We start from the raw sequence: 25,523 nt of genomic DNA on the forward strand, positions 1-25,523 counted from the left end.
AAGCTGAGGAGACCTTGGTGAGTTTGGCAAGTACTTGGATCCCAGATAAAAATTTTGCTCTACCAGCTTCCTTGCCTTGTGGAACCAATTCCACCATGCAGAGCTGTGATGAAGCAGACAGAGCAGTAGCAGCTTGGGGCAGGGGGTAAGGAGAATTAGTGTGACCTCTGTCCCCCAGGGCCTGTGCTGCCCAAGAGGACAGATCCAGAGCTGGTTTGTCCTTCAGTTCCATTCTTGATCCTAAGTAATATCCATGGTCATCACTGGCCAGCTTGAGACAATGGCCCAGGAAGAAAACCATTAAGAAGAGAAGGATGGAAGAAAGGAGAAAAAGAGGTCTGTGTGTGGTGACTGTGGTAAGGGCTCCCCAGTGCCCTGCAGGGTGGCTGGGCTTGATTTCCTCATTTCCCCACATGTGTCGTGAATGAGAGGTCACCCTGACCAGCTGATACTCCCTCTTGGCCAGGGCTCCTGGTAAAATACTATACCTGCTTTTGGCTCTAGCACCTGTTTTTGGACATCTGTCAATTCGTGGTGGACTGGGCTGCAGGCCAACCTTGACGCTCCCCTCTTTCCCTTTTCCCTCTTCTCTGGACTTTGGGGATAGTGTTTTCCTGCCCTAACAACCCCAGCCCTCAATATGCCTGGCTGGCTCTCTTTCAGGTACCCTTTGAAGAAGCTAAGGAAGGAATGGGTAGGGGAAAGGTGCAAGGAGACTTCAGCCTCCTCTGGGCTAAGAGTCCTAGCTCCACTTAACTCAAATCTGTCTGAGTTTATAACCAGAGAGAGCAGCTTGGTGGTCAGAGCATTGTCAGTCCCTACTAACCCTGGGGTCAGGCCCGTCATCTACCACCTAGTCTGTTGCAGGGACTGGCTGTCTCACTGATTTCTGGCTTCTTCATTTATCTTTCCTAAAATGTAGGCTTGGTCAAGTTACTCATCTTCTATAAAATTTTTGCTGGCTCCCCTTTGTCTCCAGAATAAAGTAGACTCTCCAGCCTGGAATTGCAGGGACACCTGTGTACTCTGACCTGAATCTACCTGTCCATGCCCAGCCTTCCCAAACCTTGGGGTGCACCCCATGACCCCTCATCCAGCCTGCCGTGCTCCCAGGACAGATTCGCCAGTTCAGCACTTGATTCTGCTGTGCCAGGCCTGGGCTGCTTGGTCTGTTTTCTTTATTGAAAAATGTCCCCATCCTTCAAGGCCCACCTCAAAAGGCGTCTCCCTGAAGCTTTCCCCAGTGTTTTGCATTCTGAATTTTTCTGCCCCTTCCGGGTAGTCACTGTCCCTGAACATTAACACATTTCATATCACATTCCATTATTTTCAGATCTTTTCCTCTGAGTAAACTGCAAGCTCCCTGGGGGCAGGCACCAGGTGTTTGGCTCCTAACTCAGTATCTGGCACAATGTAGGTATTCAATACATGAGAAATGGCCTGGGGACTCTCGCACTGAGAGTACATGATCTGCAGGACACATTACTCTCTTGGCAACAACCAGCACCACCTCTGGACGCCGCCATAAACAGGATGTGTGTCAACTGCTCAAGCAGCCCTTGCATTCCTGGTCTCTCCTCTCCTCAGCCAGATGCTCAAGAAGAAGACACGAGGGTCCCTTTGGATGTGTTTGATCTGAATGTCACCCACTAACAGCGCCAGGCACACGTGTTCTCATGCTTCCTACAGATTTGCACCTGGAGTTTTTTCTGACAGCCTAGGCGGGCGGGAGGGTGCTTGGCTACCAGGCCGGGATCCACAGGGACCCGCACCTTGCACCCAGCGGACACCGCCAGGCGCTTCTAAAAGCTTCCGGCTTTCCTCCCCTCCGGTTTGTACGCTCCGTAATTATTCCGGCCATTCCCGAGAAAAAGAAGATAAAAGTCACTTTGGCGCCCCCTCTCTCCCTTCTAATAGAGAGGACTCAGGGACTCTCCAGCCCTTCCCCAGCTTGCGTTAGGAACGGAACCTGCTCGGACTATGGCGCTCCAATTGCGTTTCTGATGGGAGCCGGAATTTCGCTCGGCCCCTTGCAATGTTTCCAAGGGAAGGTTCGTACATTCGTGACCGTCCCTGGCAGCCGCCCAGCCCGGGACTTGGGGCTCCACTCGCCATTGGCCAGCCGTGGGCATGACGCGCTGGAGGCGGGGCCTTATCAGCTGTTTGCGGGATGCCCCGAGCGGGCGTATTTTGGAAACAATACCGCGCGGTGCACAGTGGCCTCCTCCCGCGCCAGCCCGCCAGCTGCCGCTGCCGCCCCTGCCAGCGCCTCCCGCCACCCGCCGCGGCCCGGTGAGCGCGCCAGCGGCCGGGGACCGGGCGGAGTTGGATCGCACCTCCTCGGGGAAGTGGGGAGTGGAGTCGTGCTGCGCTTAGGGGCCCGGGAAGGGTTGGGCTGCGGGCGTGTGGGGTGACCATGAAGGACTGGAGTGCTGGGGTACGGGAACGGGGTACGGAACCCTCATCTAGTGCTCTGCTCCACGAGGGAACTTGAGGGTAGTAGCATTTAAGACCGCAAGAAGTTGGGTCCAGGTGGGTAGGGGAACCTGCGGCTCACTGCTGAGCAGATCTGGGCTCCCGCGAACGGCCCTGCCTCTGGATCTGACTTTGGGGTAGGACAGGGAGTTGTGGGGCGTCCTGCCTCCCTGCGGAGTCTGAAGGCTCCTCTCCTTAACAGCTGGGCTCTTTCCCTCCTTCCCAATTGAGTCTGGGCGCCAAGCCCCCGAGTGCTCGTCACGCTGGACCCTGGCGCGGAGCCCTGGCATCACGACTCGGAGGCTGAGACTCTCTCCTGGAGTCACCCAGGTCTGCTGTGTGTTGTGTGGGTGCGTGAGTGTGTATGCTTGTATGTGTGCGTTCCCAAATTTTAGCTCTTGTCGAAGTTCAGAGTGCGTGGCTACTGCCTTCTCCTGGGAGGAGGAGTCTTAAATTCAGCATCCCTGTTAGAGCCCTTAGGGGCTGGGATGGCTCCAGAGCGCTTTGGTTCCCCTTGCTAGGAATAAAGCCTTCCCAGGCAGTGCTCTCAGGAAGTGTGCTCCTCCTACCAGTTTGGACATCACCTTCTCAGCAAGGGGAGAAGAGGGTCTCTTTACCGTATCCCAGTTTACACTTGACCTTGCCCAGCTCCCCTCTGGAGGCTCCCACTTACAGAAGAGCCACCTGCAGTTCCTGTGGAGAATGGGTAGGGTCCCCAGGGCTTGCAGAGACACACCCTATGGCTGCATTTCCCCCACAGTCCAGTCCAGGCAAGGCTTGAACTTTGGGGCTTTGCTGGGAGGGGGAGGGGGAGGGGGAGGTGGCTGGCTTCAAAGGAAGAACCAAGACAATGACTCCTGCTTGTGATTAGCTTTGGAGGGCCCCTTCTTAGGCTGGGATTGCCAGCTTGTAGAGAGAAGGTTGAGGGCAGGAGGGAAGCCCCTGCCAGGTGACTGGCAAGACAGCGCTCAGTCCTTTCAGCCGGAAACTTTGTTTCCTGGTGCTGATAAGCTGAAGATCTCCTACCCTTCTTTGGGAAACACTTTCCGGAGAACACCACATGCCTGTTTTGCCATCCGAGTGGGCGTCTCCTCACCAGGGAAGAGGACAAAGATAGGATCACACATTGCTCATGGACTGGCTGGGATGGAGGGAGTTGAAGCAAGCACCTCAGAGAGAGCTTGCATTTGGGAAAGCCAAGATTCTGAATTTAACTGAGATTCCTTTAAGTACTTTACCAAGCCACAGACCATTTGGCTTGTTCTTCAAAGGCAAGAGACGGAGAGACAAAATTCCCAGGGGATCGCTCAGTGAGTCTGGCAGTGACAAACAGTGTCCCTCTGTATCCTTAACCATTCAGGTAGTTGCTGCTTCGGGCTGCCCCAGGGGTCCTAACAGGTTCCTCCTGTGTGTGTAGGGGGCTGAGTTGGGAGCTAAAGATGCTGGGTGGCTCCAAACTCAGACTTCCAAGAGCCATCAGGTGGAGCAAGAGGAACTTCTTTATCACCAAGAAACTCATGCCAACAACCTGAATAGTATACAGGCGGTGAGTGAGGTCACAGAAAGAGGGCTGAATTTCACTTCCTTCTGTGAGGAAGGTTATACCAATCTCACGTTCAGCGCTGACAGGAATGGTGGTAGGCTGTGGGAAAAGAAGATTGAAGTCATGGAGACTCGTGAGTAGTCATGGAGGCTAGTGAGCTGGGGTGGGGGAGGCTGGCCACTTTGCCGGATGTTGGACCTACCATCTAGGCCAAGCTGTGGTGGGCAGACAGCTCCCCTTTGCTGTGAGGGCAGTGTCTAACTTGGGTCTTTCTGCCCTTTCTTCCAGGACACACTCTTACCACAGCGTGGAGCCTGTTTGTTGTGTTGAGCAAGCAGGGGGTGGAGACTAGAGGAGATGGGCAGCTGGGCGGGGCCTAGCAGGTTTGGAGGGAACCTGGCTGCCCTCGGATTGCTGGCTTTTGTTTTTGCTGCTGAGCCTGGAGCTCAGCTCAGACTGGGATGAGAGCTTGGTGGTTACTTCTCAGGGCAGTGAGTGAGCGAGTGAGTGAGTGTGTGTGTGTGTGTGTGTGTGTGTGTAGTGACCACTGTGTGTACAGCCAGTCACAGCACCCTCTGCCCTCCCACAGCCACTCGCAGGTCCTAGTCTTGTTGACATTTCCCCGGGTGTCCTGAGTACTTGCCGTGGTTGATCATGCCTCTGCTATTGCTCAGAGTCAATAGCAGTTAGACTTCATGACCAGAACCAGCCCGGGTCGGAAGAAAAGGCCAAGGTGGGAGTGGCTCTGGGAAGGCCCAGGGAGGAGGTGTGGAGCCTCCTTGAGCAGTGAGGCAGGCCACATTTGGGGAGGGTGTCATCCTCAGTGGTACTTTATCACCAGGTCGTTTGTCATCAGTATCGGGCCCCACTTTCCCCAGGTAGAAGGGAAAGGAGAAAGGAAAGGGGGAGTCCTTCAGGTTCGGCCTTCGGGCAGGGGACAGCACCCCAGATGCCTGCATTGCACCCCAGCAGGGGAGATGGAGCCGCCTCAGTGTGTGGAGGAGCTGGAGGATGATGTGTTCCAGCCAGAGGATGGGGAGCCGGGGACCCAGCCTGGGAGCTTGCTGTCTGCTAACCTGTTTGCCCAGAGCCAGCTGGACTGCCCCCTCAGCCATCTGCAGCTCTTCCCTCTCACCCACTGCTGTGGTCCTGGGCTTCGACCCACCAGCCAGGAAGACAAGGCCACCCAGACCCTCAGTCCGGCCTCCCCGAGTCAGGGTGTCATGCTGCCTTGTGGGGTGACCGAAGAACCCCAGCGACTCTTTTATGGTGAGTGCTCTTAGCCTCAGGACTCCTCCCATAGAGACTGGGGGAAAAGAGGGGACTTCCCCTCCCCAAACCTGTGCTTTGTTATTTCCTTCCCCAATTGAGCCGCAGGGGCTATTGATTCCTCGACTCTTATCACCGTGCTTCTCTGCTTGTTCATGCTCTTCACCTGTGCTCCATGGGCACCAACAAAAACAAATTGCTATGCCATTATTTCTGCCTTTTTGTCCCTTTCTGCAGGGATCCTTGGGTCCATGGTGTCTTCTTGGGTCAGAGAGAGGGTACCTGGGCCTCAGCTTTTACATCTTGTGGCCAGTTGCGTGGCCCAACCTTTTGTGTCCTGGTAGTGCTATGCCTTCTGCCAATTGGCCAACATTGCCCTGGAGAGGGTTACGGGATCTGTGACTCGCTGTTGACCCTGAAGGGAAAAACCCAGCCCTTTCTGGGAGGGAAGGTTTTTGAAGGCACAAGGTGTCACTTGGGACTTTCTGGGCTTTGGAAGGGGAACTGGAGAAAGAGGTTGGGCCTGCCTGGGCTCAGTGCCAGCAGAGGGGCTGTTTCCAAGGCTCGATCAGACAAGACCCCTTCATTTGTGGGCTTAAATGGTTTGTTTTATGAGTAACATGTCCCTCCTCTGGCAAAGGCACAGTGTTAGACACTCAGTCTTCTTTCTTCTTTTAGCACAAAGCTTATGGAGGGAGAAGAAGGGTTCAGAAGCTATCTTGCTATGTCTGATGGAGCATATTGAAGAGACGCTACAGTTATTCCTGGAGGGAGCTACCCCGTAGTTCTTTCGGGAGTCTGGGAAGATGGATAAGGCCGGCCGGCCGGCAGGGAAGAAGGAACAGAGGGAGGAGGCAGGCGGGCACCCCTAGCGGCAGCTCGATTGCCAGCATTTGGTTAGGGTGCAGCGCTGGTCTCGAGGTCTTGCGGTCTGGCCTGGGGCTCCTCCAGAGAGGAACTTGGCTATCCAATGGGTTTGAGGAGTTTTTTCTCCCTAGTTTTAGTTCCATTGCCCAGGGCTCCAGGACCTGAGCCCAGCCAGAGGCAAAAGCGAAGGCACATTTTGGTTTTCTCTTTCTCTCCCTTGCTTTGCTCAACCTAGGAACTCTAGAGAACTGCCTCCAGTGCTTTTCCAGAGTAGAGCTTCAACCTGCTACTGCATGAAAAATAAATTGTGGTCAAGCGTAGCTTGGTAAATAAGGACAGAGGGCTGGCAAGTTCACCCACGCATATTACTTCTGCCCTGGCACTGCCTGTGACTAGAGAACTACAGGGAAGGCTAGGACCATTCTCTCCTGTTCTCTGAGTATCAGCTTTTCAACGCTTGGGTAACAGGCAGGTTAGGCTACCCAAACTGAGTGGAGCACCCCGATAAAGTCTCAGCCAGGAGTGTTAGGCACGGGGTAGGTGGTACAGTCGTGGAGAATGCTGAGATGTGGGCCCTCTGTCTTTGCAGGCAACGCTGGCTACCGGCTCCCTCTCCCTGCCAGTTTCCCTGCAGGCTTGCCCCTTGGTGAGCAGCCCCCTGAAGGGCATTGGCAGCATCGAGCAGAGGTACAGATTGCCCGAAAGCTTCAGTGCATTGCAGACCAGTTCCATCGGCTTCATATGCAGCAAGTAGGCATGGGGGCTTGGGGCGGGGGGAGAGTCTGCTGGGGCTGGGGGGCCAGGACCTGCCTCAGCAACTCTGTCTCTGCCAGGCTATACCAGGATATGGTCCCAGAGTTTTGGCCTCGGCTATTATGATCCCCATGAACTGGATGGGCCCAACTGGCCGAGCACTCTTGCCCTCATCTCTGAGCTCCACCTTGGTTACCTGCCCTCTGTCAGCTCGGGCTTCATAAAAGCCATTTGTCCCACGGTTTGTCAAGAGACACTACAATCTCTCCTAGGGCCTGGGGTGGCTTTCCTCAGCCTTGCTCAACACACTGTGTCTTCTTGAGGCCAGGTTGGGAGATTGTCCCTCACAGTCCCAAGGGGAAGATTTTCAGGGTGCTGCAGTGAAACTGGACAGTTGGGGGTGCCTGGCCGAGGTGCAGCGGGGAACTGGGTAACCAAGGCCGAGGGATGGGCCTGAGTGGGGGAAAGTGGTGGAACCGGTTGTAACCTGACACTTTCCAGCTGGGGAGGCTGCTCCTCATTGTCTCTGTCTGGGAACCGGGACCTGGGACTCTGGAGAGCGAACCTCGGAGAGGCTCTCCAGACTGGCGGCCGGGTGCTTGGCCGGCAGCCTGGCACCAGCCCCGCCAGGGCGGAGCATCGCGTGTCAGTCGAGCATGTGGCAGAGTCCATCAACAAAGGCGGCGGCTGGCAGGCTCGTGCTGGAGGAGCCCTCCGTGCCACGGGCTGGAGGCTGCCCTGCTCTGCAGCCGCTGTCTGGGCCGGCCCCAGACACTTAACCCTTCCTCTCTGGGCTGGCTTTCTGGATGGCTGCCAAGGCAGGGAGAGGAGCCCAAGCTGAATCTGTGCTAGTACAACCACCACTGAAGCAAAGGCACGCCACCTGGAAATGAACATGTTCCCTACCTCTGGGACTGTCCCAGCAGTGTGTGTGTGTGTGTGTGTGTGTGTGTGTGTGTGTGTGCGCGCGCACGTGTGTCTGGAAATCAAGAGAATAAATATCTCATCACTCTTGGGCAGGCCCTGAGGTTAGATGGGTAACTTCAGGGGATCAGAGTAGGTTTGACTTATGGGCCAAACCACTGCCAGCACCAGGAGAAAGAGAAGTTGTCTTTTGGTCTCCTGGTCTCCTGAGAACAGACCGCCGGGGGTTAGATATGGTTAGTGCCTTCTGCCAAAGAGTTCTGAGGGAAATCTAGGGCTAGACCTGGTCCTGGTCAGCTCTCCCAGTCCGTCAGTGATCTGGAAGAGAGAGTGACCCTATGTTTAGATAATAAGGCAGCTTAGCCTCCTCCTTTGGCCCTGAGCTCCAGTCCCCAGTCCCTCCGCTGATTGTTTTCTGGAAACTTGGCTTTGAGTCTCCCCTTCAGTCCACGTGTGGACTCACTCTGATTCTGGATTTCCGGCTCTTGGCCTTCTTCCTGCCCATTCACTCTAGCCTGGTTGTACAGGCCGATGGCTGAGACCAGCTCACAGCTTCCAGTCCCGGTGCTGGAGCTGCTAGAGGACACGGGAGCTGTGGGTCTCCTGGACTCATCTACAGGAGTGTCTGGAAGGTAGCTTTCTTCATTCCCAGGAGACCTCATCTCTCTCAACAGTTGTTTCCCAGAATATTCCTCCCTCCATTGGTGAGTCCCTGTAGGCTTGGTGGCAGGCTGGGAGGATAGGACTAGAACATTGCCCAGGGCCCTTTCTTGCTAACTCAGTCCTGAAAGAGAGGAGACGGTCCTCATCCCAAGGTCTGACCCTGCTCTTTGCAGCTTGGCATCATTTCCCCCAGTCCAGGGCTGCCTCTCGGAGGGCAGCTTTCAGCTATCAGCCAGAGCCACCCCAGCCTGGGGGAGGGGCAGAGCAGCAGAGCTGAAGGAGAACTGTCTCTCCTGCTCTGCACCTCACCCAAAACTGGCTCCTGAGTTCCCTGTGCCCCTCCCCCTCCTGCCTGCTGTCTACTCCTACCTCACAGTGGCAGGAGGCTGGTCAGCTAAGCCTTTCCAGCCCAGAGCTGGTTTTCCCAAATTTTCCATTACAGAGAGAACCAATCTTTTTGTCTGTGGAACCCTCTTGCTTTTAACCCTGTCCTCCCCACTAACCCTGCTCACAGACCTTCTCCAGGAGCTCATCCTGCAGAAAGCGCTAGGATGCTAGCCACAGGCAGATGGAACACTGGCACGCAGAGGAACTTTTGGTAGCTAGTTTTTTTTTTCTTTTTTAAAGATTATTTATTTTGGGGGGGGGCGGCGCGCGAATGCGCCTACACAAGAGTGGGGGAGGGGCAGAGAGAGAGAATCCCAAGCAGGTACTGCACTGTCAGTGCAGAGCCCAACATGGGGTTCAGGGCTCTGGGCTCAAGATCATGACCTGAGCTGAAATCAAGAGTCAGACGCTTAACCCGCTGAGCCACCCAGGCAGGCCCCCCTTAGCAGCTAGTTTTAAGAAGTGAGTCATTTTCTGACCTTGATTATTACATAAACCAGTCTACTATTTCATATCTAGAAAGTGCTGTTGTGACTCTTACATTCTTTTATTTTCTTTCTCTATTCCCTTCCCTAATCTTTGCAGGCAAGGAAACTGAGTTACTAGGATTTTTAAATTTAAGTCTCTAGGCTTTGAGTCCAAAGTCAGAAGGCCCAGATTTGAATACCAGCCCTGCCAGCTGCTAGCCATCAGGAAGGCACTTGACCTTGCCAAGTGTAGCACCTCTTCTGTAAATTAGAGCTAATACCACAGAATTTTATTGTGAGGATTAAGTGAGAAAATACCAATGAAAGTTCCAGGGACACAGTAGGTACTCTTTAATGCTAGTTTCCTTTTGTCTGTCTATAAGCTTGATCATCTCTCACATTTGTTCTTGTCAGTTCTCAGTGCTTTTCCCACTGCTCCCATCAGGCTGATCCCTTAGCAGAGCTGCCTGCCCTGAGCTCCCCTCCACCTGCCCTGCACAGAGAAATTGGTGTCCATGCTGTTCAGTTGTAGGACTCAGCCTCATTTGTTTCTCCTCAAAGAATGGTCATTCCTCATCATTATAGGCTGAGTTTAGAAAGCCAAGAAACACAACTCAAGAGGCAGTAAGACGTTGAGTTGGCCATTTCCTTTCTCCGTAGATCTGGAATGGTGTCCAAAGACCAGACCATGGCCATTCGTCCCTGAGTCCTGTAGGGAGTGTGAGCTCCCACTTTTTGTCCCTGGTTACGGACCTCAGTTATTCTTTTTCTGTATCAGGGGAAGCCTTCTTCCTAGGAGATGTGGACCAGAGGGGGTGGGGGTGGGGTACGATGACCGGGTAGTGCGTTGTAGGATGGCATTATGGCAAATTGAGTGCCATGACCTCAGATTCAAACGGTTGCAAATTCCACTGGATGTCAGTTTTTGCTGGCCATAAGCCCTCCCAACATGCTTCCTAGGGAGCATACAGGATGGGCTTCTAGCCCCATTACCCAACTGATCAGTTCTGGGTGGCTCCAATAGATGGAAAGGCAAGGATTTGAAGGCAGAAGATCAGTGTCAGTGAAGTGCTTGCTGTCAGCTCTTTGGGTCTCCAAAGCAGCAAGAGAGGTGGAGGCCAAGTGATTGGAAGCAAAAGCCTTTCCAAACCGGGTCACATGCCCCATCTTCCTTTGACTGGACCAGGAATAGAACTTTCCTCTCTTTGTTGCTCTGTAGCAGGTGACTTCTTGTGGTCTGCTGACCATGGTCTGCCTTGACTCAGGCTCTGTGAAGGTGCCCTGGTGTTTTTGTGTCTGTCCAGCTTCAGCAGCAAAGAGGAGGTACAGGTTTGCTCCCTCACTGTGTTCATGGGCTGCTCTGGCCAGAAGGTGTGGGTTCTGGTTTCTTTTCATTCCACCTGCCATGGTCTCCTCCAGCATGGGCCTAAGAATGGATAGTAGCTGCTGCTGTCCTCTCTTGTCCCAGCAGCGCTATCTTGAAATTTATGGAGGGTATTTCTGGGCAGTGTTAAGAACCCAAGAATCCTCAAAACAAGTAGCTACTGTAAACCATTGAGTGAGTAAAGCTACAGGAGCATTGGAATTCTTTAAGTCGGAAATGGCTTTTTCACTTGGACCAAGAGTGGTTTCATTGAGAATAGTCAGATTTGCAAAGTCTTTGAATAGTAATTAGACTTTCTGGAAAATGCCATCTGAGGAAAATTTCAGCCACTCACTAAAAACTATCTTTAGTTGTAATATCACAGAAAGGATCCTAGACTTAGAGGCAGACCTCACTTCACATCCTACCTCTGTCACTTATGAGTTCTGTGTCCATGGGCAAATCACTTAACTTCTCTGAGCCTTCATTTCTGATACCCAGCAGAGCAGATGTGAAAGCCCATTGGAGATTGTAATACATATAACTATTAAGGCGTGGGCAGTTTAACACTTTGGGAAATGTGTCAAAAGATGATGTTAGGATTTTGCTTGGACCTGTCTTTATAGTTCTTAGGGAGCTCATTTGGAAGTTGTACCCAGAGTGGTGTTTACATCTGCCAACAGCCTGGATCCTTTGTTGAGGGTGCCCTTGAGTGCTTCCTGACCCTTTGGGATGCCCTTCTTGTTGCTGAGTGGTTTTGGGGGCTCAGGCTGTGGCTAATGAGGTTGTTCAGGCCCTAGATGTGGCAGCCCCGGGCAGGAGCCCCAGAGATTTGACCTTAAAGTGGGAAGGTCTCTGTGGAGCCAGCGTCTGTTCCAGCAGTGGGAGGTCTACCTAGGAGGGCGCCTGGGGAAGAGTGAGACTGGGGGAGGGGCCGTGGAGGGCCTCTGTGCGTGAGAGCCAGGCCGGGGCTTGGGGGCCCTGTGTTTGCTCTGTGGCTGGCTCTGTTTATATCGCTCACTATATTTAGCTTCTGAGTCATCAGCGTGGCTGACTAGAGGCCGAGTTCCCCACACAACTCTGCACCTGACTACTCTCTCTTCCAGGAGAAGGGCCTTGTAGTTCCGGATAGTTCACTCCCTCCCCACCAAAGCCAGGCCCTGGGAATGGGAGTTGGGTTTTTTTTTGTTTTTGTTTTTTTTGTTTTGTTTTTTTCCTTAAGGGTGAGGGGGGGTGATGGGAGAGGAGGGGTTGGGAGAGGTACTAGAAAAGGAGAATAAAGAAAAATCTTTGGTTTGCCTTTTGATCATGTCTGGCAACCAAGAGGGCATGCTCCCTGACCAGAACGAGAACAGTCAGTGTATGTGGTGAGGAGGAGGGTCCAGCTTTCTTCCATGCTTAGCTTGCCTTGTCCTGTCCAGGGAACCGGCCCCAGGCAGGACAAGAACAGCCAGCTGCCAAGGCCCCAATTTGGGAGTCAGAGCCTTGGGGTTCCTCCTCCACAGCCTTGTAGATGTACAACGGATCTGCCACTCCTCAGTCCCCTCTCTCCCTCACTCTCGGCCAGAGCACACACCCCAGAGTTGCTTCGTGAGTTCTTTAGAAGTTGTTCAGTAGTTCCCATGGAGGAGTTCTCAGGCTGCGGGAAGCCAGGTGAGGGCCCCAATGGTTCCCGCCCCCAGAGGCTGTGGAGATGCGCACAAGGCTCTGGGGATGTGGAGGGGCACATAGCCCGTCCCTCCTCTCCCGCCATTCCCCAGTGGCTGAAGCCAGTGGCCTTCAATTGCATTAGAGGAAGCCCTCCTGAGAACCGGCTGAGAACTGAGAACCGGCTGGCCCCAGGCTGCCGTTTCTTCCTTGAAGAAGGGATTGGTGTTGTCACGGTGGCAGTCAGTGGCTTCAACGTCCCAGTAGCACTGCTGGCTGTGCTGAGGAAGCTCTTGGCGAGGGGTATTTTTTTTCTTTTTCCGTTTTGCCACGTTGCTCGTTCCTCCCGCGTCTGGGTCAGAAGCTTTCCGGGGCAGTGGGCCCCTGGACCCAAGGGGCTGCCCTGTGGGTTTCAGAATCCTTTGCTCAGCTTGGCAGCCTGGAATTCTGGGCCCCAGCTGCCTCTAGCTGCCTTGGCCCATCTCAGAGTGAAAAGTCAGGGATTTCCCCAGGACTTCCTAAGTCTGTTGAGAAGATAGCACTCCCCGGGCGGGCGCTCTGAGCACAGGGTGTTGAGGGAAGTGCTCGGCAAGGTTAAGTGGGGGCCCGCGTTTTCCCTGTCCTCACTGTGGAGAGAGAGCTGCTCAGTGCAGCCACCAGGCCAAGGCCGTACATATACTTTTCTCGTTTGATCGCCACAGCAACCTCGTACTTCTAGAGCCCATTGTCCCCATTTTATAGGAAACTGAGGCTCCCAGAAGGGAGACAGCCTGCCCAAGTCACACTGTAAGTGGCTGCACTGGGAGCCATACAGCTCTGACTCATCCTAAAACCACGGTCTTCCCGCTACCTACCTCTGCTCTCAGCGGGAACCTTCTAGAAAACAAGAGCCTGAGGGACACCCACTTACTGCCCTGACCCGGCTCTGCCTCCTGTAAAACTTGGTTCTCTGCTCTTGTTTTCTTCCCTCAGATTGGAAAATAATTGAGGACAGTTTACATCTTGCTCATCTTTGCGTCCTTCGAAAGTCTTAGCTCGGTTGGGTGCTCGATAAAAGCTTGCTGAATTGAACAAAAATATCTTCTTGACTTCTCTCAAGTGGAATTTTCCTGAAGTGTCTCTTATCTCTGTGTTCCTGTTCTCAGTGGCAAGGTTCTTTCCCTCAGCTCCTGCCAGGGTGAGTTTAGAGTGTGACGGTAAAGGGAAGAGGTAGGAAAGCGTCACTTTGGAGAGTGCGTGTCTCCCTGTAAAACAGCGTATATGAAACTCTGCATTTTAAAGAAACTGAGCGTGGTTTCTGAACATGATCTGAAGTTATCATTTCGGAGCAGTTTTGGCTTTATTTCTGTTTGATCTTCAGTTAGCTCTGCCTCTGAAAGGTCTATTTTTTCTGGTCCACAGCATCCTTACTAAATAGTTAATGATCTGGAAACAATGTCTTTAAGCATACTAGGGGAGCAGTTCAGTGGCAATTCTCTTTGAAAAGTTAGTACTGTTTTCATGATGCGAATAAACATACTGTAATCTTTTAGTGGAAAAATGTAGCTCTGGAGTCAGAGGCCGGGGGTCCAAATAACCTCCCCTCCCAACGGACTATGCTTAGGGTAATGTTTCCGAGCCTTTGTTTCCCCATCTGTAAAGTGGGATTGATCACACCTGTCCTTCCTGTGTCCCCAGATCTTTGTGAAGAGCAAATGGAAAGATACGAAAGCACTCTAAGTATGAGATATTATAAACTGCTGTCAGTTCAGTAAATTGCCACTGTTCCTTTCAAGCGGGGCCACAGCATAGATTTGCTCTTTCCTCTGTTCTTTGGGGTGAAATTAGCTTTTTGCTAGAGCATCTGGAGCACCGGTGACACACAAAGCCCCCAGAGGGTGTGAATTGGATCCAGAGGGAGAGAGGCAGAGGGAGATTGTTATCCGGGGAGGGGAGGGAACGCTCTTTGTGCTTAGGGCAGAGGCCACGTGGGATGAAACAGAGTTTGATTTGTGTAATCCAACCTTGTCAGACACCACAGCCAGCTCTTTTAAAAAAAAAAAAAAAGAAGAAGAAGAAAAAAAGCCTTTTACTAGTTGGGCCTCTCCCCAGGCAAGAGGCTGATACTATCACATCAAGTACATCTTTAGACCTGGCCAGACATCAGTTGTTCCTGGCCTCAGACAAGTGGGTTATCTTGCGAGGCTGACTCTTCTGTAGTTGGTCCAGCGTGCACTTGTTGAGTACCTACTGTGTGTCCCTGCGAGTCCCCTGGTACACAGGATGCATGGCTATGCAGTCACTTGCCGTACCTTGTGCACAGTGGGGATAACTTGAACACTTGTCAGCTGATTGCCTTCCTCTGTCGGCCACAGCCAGAAAGCAGGCCGGGGTCAAAGAAGAACCCTAGGTCTCCACTGCCTGTCTGTGCTGTCTTAACTAGAGAAGATATTTTTATCCACTATATTGAGACCCTTTCCCTTGGACCATTCACCTCCATTTTTTCCCTCCATGCCTTGGCCTTACCCTCTGAACTCTGAATTTGAGGGCTTCTGGTGTAAGCTTAAATTCCCAGCAGTATCCCATCCCCTGTCCCTCAGCCCCCTCTCCCTGAGGGTACCCTGACTATGCATCCTGAGAACCCCTGCTTTTTTGCAGGTTCCCTGACTTAGAGGGGTGCGCAAACTGAGTTTGGGAGAGTTGGGCCTTGCTCTGGGGTGGGGATGGGACGTTGCATTCATTGATCTCAGATTCTATGCTCTGTGCTATGCCAAGTGCCTGAGAGTCAGAGGCCAAGCATACTCCTTCTTGCTTCCCCCTACCTTCTGCCCTTCTCCTCCACACCTTCTCCTGGAAGGATCCGTGTTCTCTGGTGTCTTGGTGTCTTTGTATTCCTCATCCTGTTCAGTGAATGTCGATTTCCTTCCTCCTTACTATTTCTCTCCCTGGCTTCCCTTCGTGCCTTTTTTTTCTCCTTTTGTTTAATTTTTTTAAATATTGTATTTATTGTTGTTCCTCATAACCAGGGGATTCTCTGATAGTCTTGGTATGAAGCAGCTTGGTTCATTTCAGAAAAGGGCCTTTTGGGGGCTGCCCTATGACAAGAGAAGACCAAGCGGAATTTGTGTGGCATCTGCTGGTGCCCAGAGAAGGGACTTCTGAGGCTGTGCACCGGTTACTAGGCCCTGCTCTTGCTGGTCTCCAAGCCCACCCAGACCCTCCAACAGGCAGGCTTGACTCAGCTGAAGGTAATCGTGGATGACAAACTTCCCGTCACAGACCTTAGGGTCGGAAAGCACCTCAGTGGTTTCCAAATGCCTGTCTGTGGCCTGGCTGCCTCAGAACCACCTGGGAAGGATTTACCTCTGGCTTGGCCAAGTCATTATGCTGATGGGAAGAGATTGAAGGAGACCGAAAAAAAAAATACTAAGTCATGAAGTGTTTTCTTCTAGTCCATAGGATCACGGGTGATTTTATTTTCTCCTCTCTCATGTCTTGTATGTTCCAGTTTTTCTACAGTTAACATGTGTTACTTTTATGACTAAAATATACAATAAATGTTACTTCTGATTTTAAAAATGTCAACCCAGGGAATTTGTTCAAAGTACAAATTCCTGGACCCCTTCCATAGAGATTCTGACTAGCTGGTCTGGGTGGAACCCTGGGACTCTGTATGTATAACAGCTCCTCAGTGGATTCTGTGACAGTCAGGTTTGGGAACCACTGGTCTAATAACCGTGCCTGCATTTCACTTATTAAGGAAGTGAGGACTCACAGACAGGCTGGTGGGAAATCCCAGCCTACAGCCAGGTCCTCTGATTCCTGGCCCAGGGACCATCCACCGCCCAGTGCCTTCCTTGCTGATTCATGTACCCTGAGGCCTGTCACAGGCAGAAGCATGGGACCTGGGTCCTTTCCGAAGGTGGGCCTATGTGCCCTGCCTCCTGTATCTAGGCCTGCCTGTGTCACCCAGCAAGACCTCAACCTTCTATTCTGACAGGGCTCTCTGGCCCACAGCTGTTTCTGGGTCTCCCAACACCCCCAAATGATGGGAGTGAGAATGCTGCACTGCCTCATCCCCAGATGCCTCAGGCCCCAGGAAGTTACCCAGGCAGCAGGTGACCTCCATTAGGGGAATTTGGGGGGAAACTGAGGCGTACATAAATGGGATTGGCCTAGGCCCCAAATCATAGAATTGTAATCTCCCTTCCTTGGCCATTGAGCTCTTTTGATATGATTTAGAGAAGGGGAGGAGAGAGAGTCTGCTTTGGCATAAAGAAAGGTATATGCTGGCACTCAGAACCTAATGATAATGGGTAAGGACATTGCTCTAGGGCCAGGTAGTCTGGATTTAGTTCAGTCCCTGCCACCGACTAGCCATGTGGCCAAGTTGCCTAACTCTTTCAATGTTCTCATCTGTAAAATGGGGATGAGAGTATATAGCAACCTCATAAGGTTGTTGAGAAGGCCAAAGGAGTTTAATGTGTCTCCAAGTCCCCCGGGGATCTTGTCAAAAATGCACGTTCTGATTCAGTAGGTCTGCATTTCTAGTAAGCTCCCAGATGATGCTGAGGCTGCTGGTCCATGGACCACACTTTGAGAAACAAGGACGTAAAACACTCAGAACACAGCCTGGTACATTCAGTGTTACTATTCTTGTCATGATCGTGGTTGTTATTGTTACTTGGCCTTTTCAAACAGGCACCTGAAGAGACTTGGAATTCCAGCAGACTGGCCTCTCTGGGGACTGGTGTTTTCCTGGATTTTCCTCCTGTTCCGCCAAATGACCTTTGCACCTGTCCTGGGCAGCAGCTGGGGGCGGGAAACAGGAGGAGGGGTGCTCTGCCCAGCTGCTGCAGGCAGGCCAGAGTCTTCAGGTTTTGCAGCTGAGTTCGTTTTCACGCTACTTTAACCAGATTTTGTTAAGCCGGGTGTGTTTCCTCTTTTTTACTCATCTTTGTTTACAAAACACAAGGAAGCCATCATTCTCCTGCACAGTCTGCCAGGACTCCTCTGTGGCACACCCCAATTTCCCCTCCTGGCAGTAACTGCGACTCCAACTTTCTGGGTTGTTTTCCAGGCTTCCTTCCTTGGGGGAAAGGGGCATGCTGTTGCCCCAGACAGTGGGGGCGTCCTCTTCACCTACCTTAGCAGGGCCCTGAGGTCGGCCTCAGTTGACATCTCACCTCCTTTCCCTTTGTGGCCTAAGGTAGGGTGAACGGAACCCGCGCTGTTTGGAACCCACACGGGTCCCCGGGGGAAAGTCCCGGAGGCCAGGGCCGGCCGTGCCCATGAAGCTCTGAGGGGGCAGGAGACCTGGGCTCACTTTCCATTCTGCCACTGACTTACCCTATGCTCTTCATCTGAGAGGAGTTGCCTGGTAGGGGCCGGGGCAGTGATTAAAGACAGCCTAAGAAGCGCCCCGGCTCTGCTGACGCTTCACACGAACATGCTCACTGCCACGGCCACTGAAGTAATCCAGGTCCAGCCCGTGCTGGCTTCCTCCTGCACACTAGCTTTTTATTCCCCTATCCACTGAGGACCCTGTGGAGAGGGCCCCCATCCAGTCCTCCTGCCTGGCAGACAAAGACAGCCTCTTCCAGCACCCCAGTCCCTTTGGGGCCTCCCCTGGCCCCCGGGGACATGGTACCTGTGTGGGCGGGGCACCAGCCGCAATCCTGAGAGCCACTGAGAGCCACTGACCCCTGCCCTTTGCCCCCAGCTTCCCTGCCTGACAGTAGGACCTGGGATAACCCCCAGAGAGTAGTGTGCATTCTTTGTTTTTGTTTTGTTTTCAAGTATGTTCTTGCTTAACGTTTAATTGGCTCCAGTCAGTAGGAAAGCGCTCCAAGAGGGATTATTTATGGCTTACTGTCAAGAGCAGCTATAAAAAGGGCAGCACTGAGCTGGAGATGCTGGGAAGGGAGAGAGGGCAGGCACACAAGTGTGTGTGTGTGTGTGTGTGTGTGTGTGTGTGTATGTGTCCATGTGTGTGCGTGTTTGCACTGGATGAAATCAGATTTTTGCTGCCTCAGCAGTGTGGTTTAAATTGAAGATTAACCCTTTGACCTTCACAGTGTCAAATCACTTGCAGATGGAGACTCCCCCCCTTTTCCCCCTTGTTCTCTGTGTTACTTTGGAGTTGGGGGAGGGAGGGGGCACTTCTCTTTCTTTCTGAAGAAAGTTTGTTGTTCGTGCAGCTGAGGTTTGAGGGGCTCAGGAGCCAATCTGATTAAAAGCAGCACTTGGCTAAACTCTGGAAAATCCTGCAAGCAGGGGAAAAAGTTTAATCCTCTTGTGCACAGTGCATAAAGAGCCTGGTCTTTTCTTTTTAATGTTAAAACTGCAATTGTTTTTGGAGCACTCAACTATCTCCCCCTCCTCATCAGCCACTCCTCCCATTCCCTCCCCCCTCCCCCAGGGTTTGCTGTACTGATAGGATTAAAGTGCTGCCCTCAGACTTGTCGATCTGCACTTTTATTGGGAATGATAAGGAGTCATCAAGGCTACAGGCTACATTTAGGAATTATGTTGATTTTTTCCCCCCCACCGCCTTCCAGCACCAGCAAAACCGCCGTCGAGTGTGGTGGCAGATTCTCCTCTTCCTACACAACCTGGCTTTGAATGCAGAAGAGAACAGGAATGGGGCAGGTCCCAGGTGAGGCTGGGCTGCCCTCCTCGCATGGGGCACCACAGGAAGGACATCAGCGAGGACTGAGCCCGCATCTTGTGAAGTTTATTCGTTGCTGTTTTGTGTTTGCATTTTAAAAGTTTCTGTGTACATAAGACGTACCCAAGTGAGACCTCTTTCCCTGTTCAGGACCTCACCAGGAATGAGGGCCTTTGTCAAACACTGTTGAAGTAGAGGCTGATGTGTCTGTGATGTGGGACCTCCCAAGGGCTCTGACAAGTCAAGTCTTCAGTGAGCCATTGAAGATGACCAGGTAGTGATGTTCTCAGCGAGTGGACTGTAGTTTTCCCATAGGAGCTTGGTTAAGAAATTAGGAGCCTGGATTAGACTCCTGGTTGCACCAAAACTATCAGCCTTCTACTGTGGACGTGGACGGGGCCAAGACCTGACAGTCACACTGCCTTCAATCCCCCAGGGCCTCAGCCAGGGGCTTTCCAGCTGAGCAACTTCACTAGGCCAGTCCGCCAGCCCCGTATCTGGGTTCTCCTTTGGCCCAGCCAGTGCCTGCCCCAAGGGCTCAGGGATTCTCGCCCAGCCCCTGTCATCTCCAGCAAGACCTCAGGGAGGGTTGGGTTTCTCCAAGGACCCCCTCACACATGCCGCAAAATGAACCAAACTTCTGGATGGGCCTCAAGTCTTACTTGGTCTCACCCAGAGGCCCCAGGATTGGTCCCGAGGTGCCAAACCTCTGCCACCTCTAGCTGCCTGGGACTGGCTGGGTGTCAACCACGGATGAGCCACATAGCCAATGAACATGCCACAGACAGCAGCTGGTGCCTTCGTCAGCTCTTCTTTCAAAAGAGCCAGCCAACACACCGCTTTCCTCCCCCAGGATCAGCACTCTAGAGCATGAAGGGGCAGGATTACGGTGGGGCTGGGAAATGCGGTGGCCATCCCACCTATAATAGGAGTCAGCCCTCGAGGAACCCAGACCCCCTGGTTTCCTTGGAAACAACATACCTCCTCCCGCTTATCCCCATTCCTTTTTCACACCTAGTGGGATACAGGCAGAAGCCAGCACAGTGGCTTTGTCAGCTGAAATGTGTCTTTTAGAGTAACCGACAATGATTAGAGTGTGGAAACGGCAGAGCTGGGTACACGTTTCCTGTCTTCCTTCAGCTTCCAGCTAGGCCGGGAGGGCGTGCTCTGGAGCTCCGTGGGATCACGGCTGCCTCTGAACTTTCCTCCTCTCCCTGCTGTGGCACTAATGGAGAGAATTTAAAGCAGCCAGTCTAGCAGCTCTGATAGTAGATGCGGGGAATCTGGAAAGACACGGGGAATCTGTTAACCAGACACCGCAGAAATTAAATTATAATTTTTGCATATGTACGACAAGATAACATTGGTGCTAATGTGAAGCAAGGCCCAAAGAAAAGGCAGAGAAGACCTCAGGGCTCCCCAGGGAAATTGGAAGAGCCCAAGTAGACTCTTAACTCTAAACAAGTCCAAGCTCCTCCAGTTCTACAGAGAGGAGGTCTTCAGTACTGTTGAAGGAAGCATTAATCTACTGGATGTACAGTTGGGCAGGTTGTTCACTGCACAAGGGCACCTGCAGAAGAAGAGAATAGATGCTAAAGTCCAGCTCATGCTCTGCCCGCCAGGCTACATGCCCTGGTGTCGGGCTATGTCTGCTCAGAGGAAGGGGTGCCTTTCCTAATTTGCACGAAGGTGCCATATGGGCTCACAGTGGCCCTGAGGCGAAGGACCTCAAACTGTGCATTAGCCTTTGTTTTGTTCTGCTTGGATGTTCTGAGGTATTACCTCTTCTTGGCTAGAATTCCATTCTCAGGGTGTGTACCATGGTTTGTCTGCTAAGAAGATGGGTTCCTGCTCACAAGAAGGAGCCCAGGGAACAGGTGAAGACCGGCTCTGGGACACGCTGACCATTGTGAAATGCAGCCTTTCTTGCGTGTCTCCACGCCATTTTATGATGTGCATCGGACATGTGTCCTTTCCCCTCTCCTGGACCGAGACTATGACGGGCAGGGTGCTGATGTGTGCTCCAGTGGCACACATAAGAAAACCATGATTATTTCTGCCAGCCGCTTTGAACCCCTCCTAGTAGACTTCCCACCTAAGCTGAATGAGAGAGCAAAGAAATATTCTAGGTGCCGAGAGGCAAAGCCATCAGCTTCAGAGATCTTGCTGGCCCAGGCAGGATGTCCTGTGGCCTGCCCTGAGAACTGAGCCCCGAGTTTGACAAGCCCACCTGAACATTGAGCCTGGGGCCAGGTGGAGGGTGGTCTGACTAGCTGTCTCCATTTTATGTGACGCCAGGAACTAGCTCACTATCCTAAGCAAGCTGGGGCAAAATTTTAAACCCCTCCTTCCTCTTCCCCAAAAAACACCCAGGAGGTAAACAGCCCCAGGAAGGAGAGAGGTTCCTCCTGGCTGGCTGTTTTTAATTGGCCTAGTGATCTAGACTGGCCCCTTCCCCCTCGGCCTGCTGAGTTGGTCTGAACATTCCTCAAGTCCAGCCTCAGGAGACACATCCCTCCCTCTGGGCCCCCTTTCCCCATCCCCCCACCCCCGGGAGCATGGCTGTGTGTAGTTAGGGGGTGGAGAATCAGATTTGGAGGGAGGGAGACTCTGACCTGCCTCCTGACCTGTAACCAGCTGAAGACTTATGGAGTTGTTGTGGTTTGCCGAGGGTGAGGGGTGGGAGAGGGGCTGGAAATGTTCCTTTCATTATAGAAAAGCCCTGGAGGGAGGAAGCCTGATATTCAGGGTCAAAATAGCCCTTCTAATTCAAAACCCTAGAGTAGGGGTTTCTGGAAGCTGGTAGACAGAACTGGGAGAAAACCCCACCCAGGCCAGACATCTGACCCCTTCAGTGGGTTGGAGGACCTGACCTGGCCTCTCTGCCTTTGCCTGCTTCAAAGTTTGGGCTGCTGGAGAGCTGTCCCCGTGGCCTTTTCCTGCTTAGTCCAAGGGAGCGAAAGATCACCTCCCAGTGACCTCTCCAAGCCCTGAGGGGTGTGGGTCTGTGTCCAGAACTTACGTGTCAGGCATGCTCAGAGGGACCCAGCTGACTTGTCTCACTGCCCCCGGTGGCCCAGCCTCATACAAGGATGGCTCCAGCCGGGGCATGGCAGGGAGGGGGTTGTTTGGGATGGTCAGCCAGGGCCTCCACCGGGAGCTGGAGAGCCACTGTGCCTGTCCTGGTCAGCAAGGAGCACACTGAGAGCTGGCAAGCTTGTGTCGTTTGGTAGACTTGATGAAGAAGGGGTAAGGAGAGTGGAGAGCAGCAAAAACAGAAAGACTTCTGCCTTCATGGTTCAGCGGGGCTTCTGGGAATCAGTGTTCAGCCTGGGCTGCAAAAAGCTACACGGCCCTCTGGGTGCTGAACCCTGGCTGGACTCGGTCCAGGAAGGGGTTAACTTATCAGCCTTCGAGGCTTGCGGGCACACTGTGGGCAGGGGGCACATCGGCTGGTGGGGACTTTGAGCTTTGAGGGAGTAACACAGAAAGCCGAGCTCTTCCATAGATGCACCAGCCTTGCAGGCACAGGTGCTGAGAACAGGCTCCGGGTCTCCCCGCACCCCCCCTCCCCGCGCCCCCGCTGCCTGCACAAGTGGCCAGCGCCTCTCCCTCCTCTGTGAGCGTTGCCCAGTGGGCTGCCCCATCCCTCGGTCCACAGGGGCTGCAGGGGGAGACCCAGTGAGAATGTAGCATTTTGCTCAGCCCAGGTTAGTTGTCCTGGGTTCTAGGCACTCTGCCTCTGAGAGAGAGACAGGGAAAGAGAGGGAGGGGAATGGGGATCCGTTGTTTTTTAACCTGTACAGAGTATTCGGCTTTATGTTCTTCACATGCGTATATGTGTGTGTGTGTGTGTGTGTGTGTATATTTTGCCCCATCAATTGGTACAATTTTTAATAAAACCATTTAAAGCAGAGCTGGTCTTTCTTTTTCAAGGTGTGGTAAAAATGCAAGGGGATCTGTCAGGGAATTAGACTCTTGTCCTGAGTTACCCCCAGTCTCCCTGCTTTTGTCAGGACTTCCTTTCGACTCTGCGAGTGGACAAGAGCCATGCTGACCTCACCATAAGCAGCACAGGGACGGCCTCATGAGGTGGAAAAACCAGGGAGGGGTGGGGGGGGGGAGGGGCGGAGTGAGGAAGCTTTGGATCCAGACCTGGCTTTGGATCTGGGTCCAGCCTTCTGCAGGATGAGGGAGGGGGTAAGTGCGAAGGCACTCAGCGGTGGCAGGCAGCCTCGGTGACAGAAATGCCCTGGCAGACCCTCTTCTCAGCTCTCCCCTCTGCTGTCAAGCTGGGCTTTGGTTTCCTTTTATCAGGGTAGCATCTCAGCAGTTATGCTAGTTGTAGGGGGGACTTCTGGCTTGCCTTTCTCAACGTTTTTTTGTTTTTGTTTTTGTTTTTTTTTAATTTATTTTTGGGACAGAGAGAGACAGAGCATGAACGGGGGAGGGGCAGAGAGAGAGGGAGACACAGAATCGGAAACAGGCTCCAGGCTCTGAGCCATCACCCCAGAGCCCGACGCGGGGCTCGAACTCACGGACCGCGAGATCGTGACCTGGCTGAAGTCGGACGCTTAACCGACTGCGCCACCCAGGCGCCCCGTGGCTTGCCTTTCTTTGGGGCTTAACAATGTGTCTGACTCCAAAGGGTAATTTAAGGCCCTTGACAGAATTCTGAAAATCCCCGGGGGCAGAACTACTTTTGGTCCTATCTGCAGAAAGCTGTGAGCCCAAGGTCACAGCCAAGGTCACGCCTTATCTGCACACAGGGTCCCCATGATTTAGGAGACCTTCAGCTCTCTGAGGGCCAGCTTTGGACTCCAGTTAGTACTCTCATAGACCGTGGGAGCTTGAAGTCCCATCAGTTGTTTTGCTTTACCTCTTCATTTTATGGATGAGTAAACTGAGGCCCAGAAAGGGGATGTAAGTTTCGTTGTGGGCTTTTTAAGTAGCTGAGTCAGTTGGAGGGGGGCCTCCCCTATCCATCTAGGTTTCCATTTGGAAATTGCAGTGCCCTTGCCCAGATTTTCAGGGAAGCTAAAGCTTGTCTATTTTTAATGCCAAATAACTGCCTCTTATCCTGTAAAACATGGCACTTCTGACCGCTCTATATTTGGATGGAGAGGTTTATTTTTGCTGGAGTGTGGTAGAAGCGGGGCCTGGTGCCACATCCGGATGTTATTGTACATTTCATGTGCTCGGTTATAGTCGAGCCTGTTAAGCAGCTCCTATGGGGAACACAGGGAATCAGTAGGTGATTGGTGATGGTAATGTCTTTCAAGTCATCTGCTGCTACTTTGGGTAAGGCTGCCCTCAGTTGTCCAGGCCGGAAACCTGAGAGCTCACCCTTGTCCCCGCCTCTCCCTCCCTTTCTCCCACCGATCCCTCCAGAAGAAGTCCCAGGAGATGTTAAAGGCACAGGTGCCCAAGTTTGAACCCAGGCCCTGCTGCGTACCAGCTAAGTGGCATTGGGCAGGTCATAGTCTTTCTGTGCCTCAGTTTCCTCATCTGTAAAATGAGAATAGTACCGCATAAGGTTGTTGTGAGCATTAAACATGGGAATACATATAAGAGGCTTATGGAAGTGCTTGGTACATACTAAGTTTTCTATAAATGTTAGCTGTTAATATTGATAATATTATTCCTTTTATTATTATCTGTAGGCAGCTGATCAATAAGCTCTGAGCATTCTTGCTCAGAAAGGTCTCTGGCACCAATTTTCTTACTATCTCTGCCACATCGCCTTAATATATGTCTGTCTAGACAACTGCAGAGTTCCCTAACTAGTCTCTTTTCTGGTTGCATCCCTCCATCCTTCCGTGCTCCCAAGGGATCTCCCTTCCTTCTTCCTTCCTTCCTTCCTTCCTTCCTTCCTTCCTTCCTTCCTTCCTTCCTTCCTTCCTTTTAAATTCAAGTTAGTTAACATGCAGTGCAATATTGTTTTCAGGAGAATTCAGTGATTCATCACTTACATGCAACACCCAGTGCTCATCGCAGCAAGTACCCTCCTTAATACCCTTCACCCATTCAGCCCTTCCCCCACCCCCACCCTCCGTCAACTGTTAATTTGTTCTGTCTTTAAGAGTCTCTTGTGGGGGGGGCCTGGGTGGCTCAGTCGGTTAAACGGCAGGCCGACTTCGGCTCAAGTCATGATCTCACGGTCTGTGAGTTCGAGCCCCGCGTCGGGCTCTGTGCTGACAGCCCAGAGCCTGGAGCCTGTTTCAGATTCTGTGTCTCCCTCTCTCTGGCCCTCCCCCATTCATGCTCTGTCTCTCTCTGTCTCAAAAATAAATAAATGTTAAAAAAAAAATAAAAAAAAAAAGTCTCTTGTGGTTTGCCCAGGGGACCTTTCTGAAAGACAGACCCAGTCCCATTACCCCCTACTGGAAAACTTGCCCTACTGGATCAAGTCCACGTTCCCTGGCCTGCCTCTCCAGCTACTCCCTTGTAATAGCAGTCTGTATCTGTATTCAGCGCAACCAACTATCCTGAAATTTAGCAGTGTTAACACCACAG

At 52.5% G+C, this 25,523-nt stretch overlaps 1 protein-coding gene across 1 annotated transcript; it reads left to right on the plus strand.

The window, feature by feature from the left end:
- The first annotated feature begins 2,170 nt into the window (after positions 1 to 2,170).
- Positions 2,171 to 22,943, plus strand: BMF (Bcl2 modifying factor). Its single transcript, XM_047075332.1, is given in 7 exon segments — positions 2,171 to 2,235; positions 2,237 to 2,292; positions 2,678 to 2,716; positions 2,719 to 2,805; positions 4,991 to 5,287; positions 6,744 to 6,904; positions 18,898 to 22,943. Coding segments are annotated over 7 exon segments (807 nt in total). The 3' UTR covers positions 19,000 to 22,943.
- Positions 22,944 to 25,523: the final 2,580 nt, after the last annotated feature.

This window comes from Lynx rufus, unplaced genomic scaffold (assembly GCF_022079265.1).
Source record: "Lynx rufus isolate CCGP_SWC_20201006 ecotype Redwood Valley unplaced genomic scaffold, mLynRuf1.p SCAF_13, whole genome shotgun sequence".
Taxonomy (NCBI): Eukaryota; Metazoa; Chordata; class Mammalia; order Carnivora; family Felidae; genus Lynx; species Lynx rufus.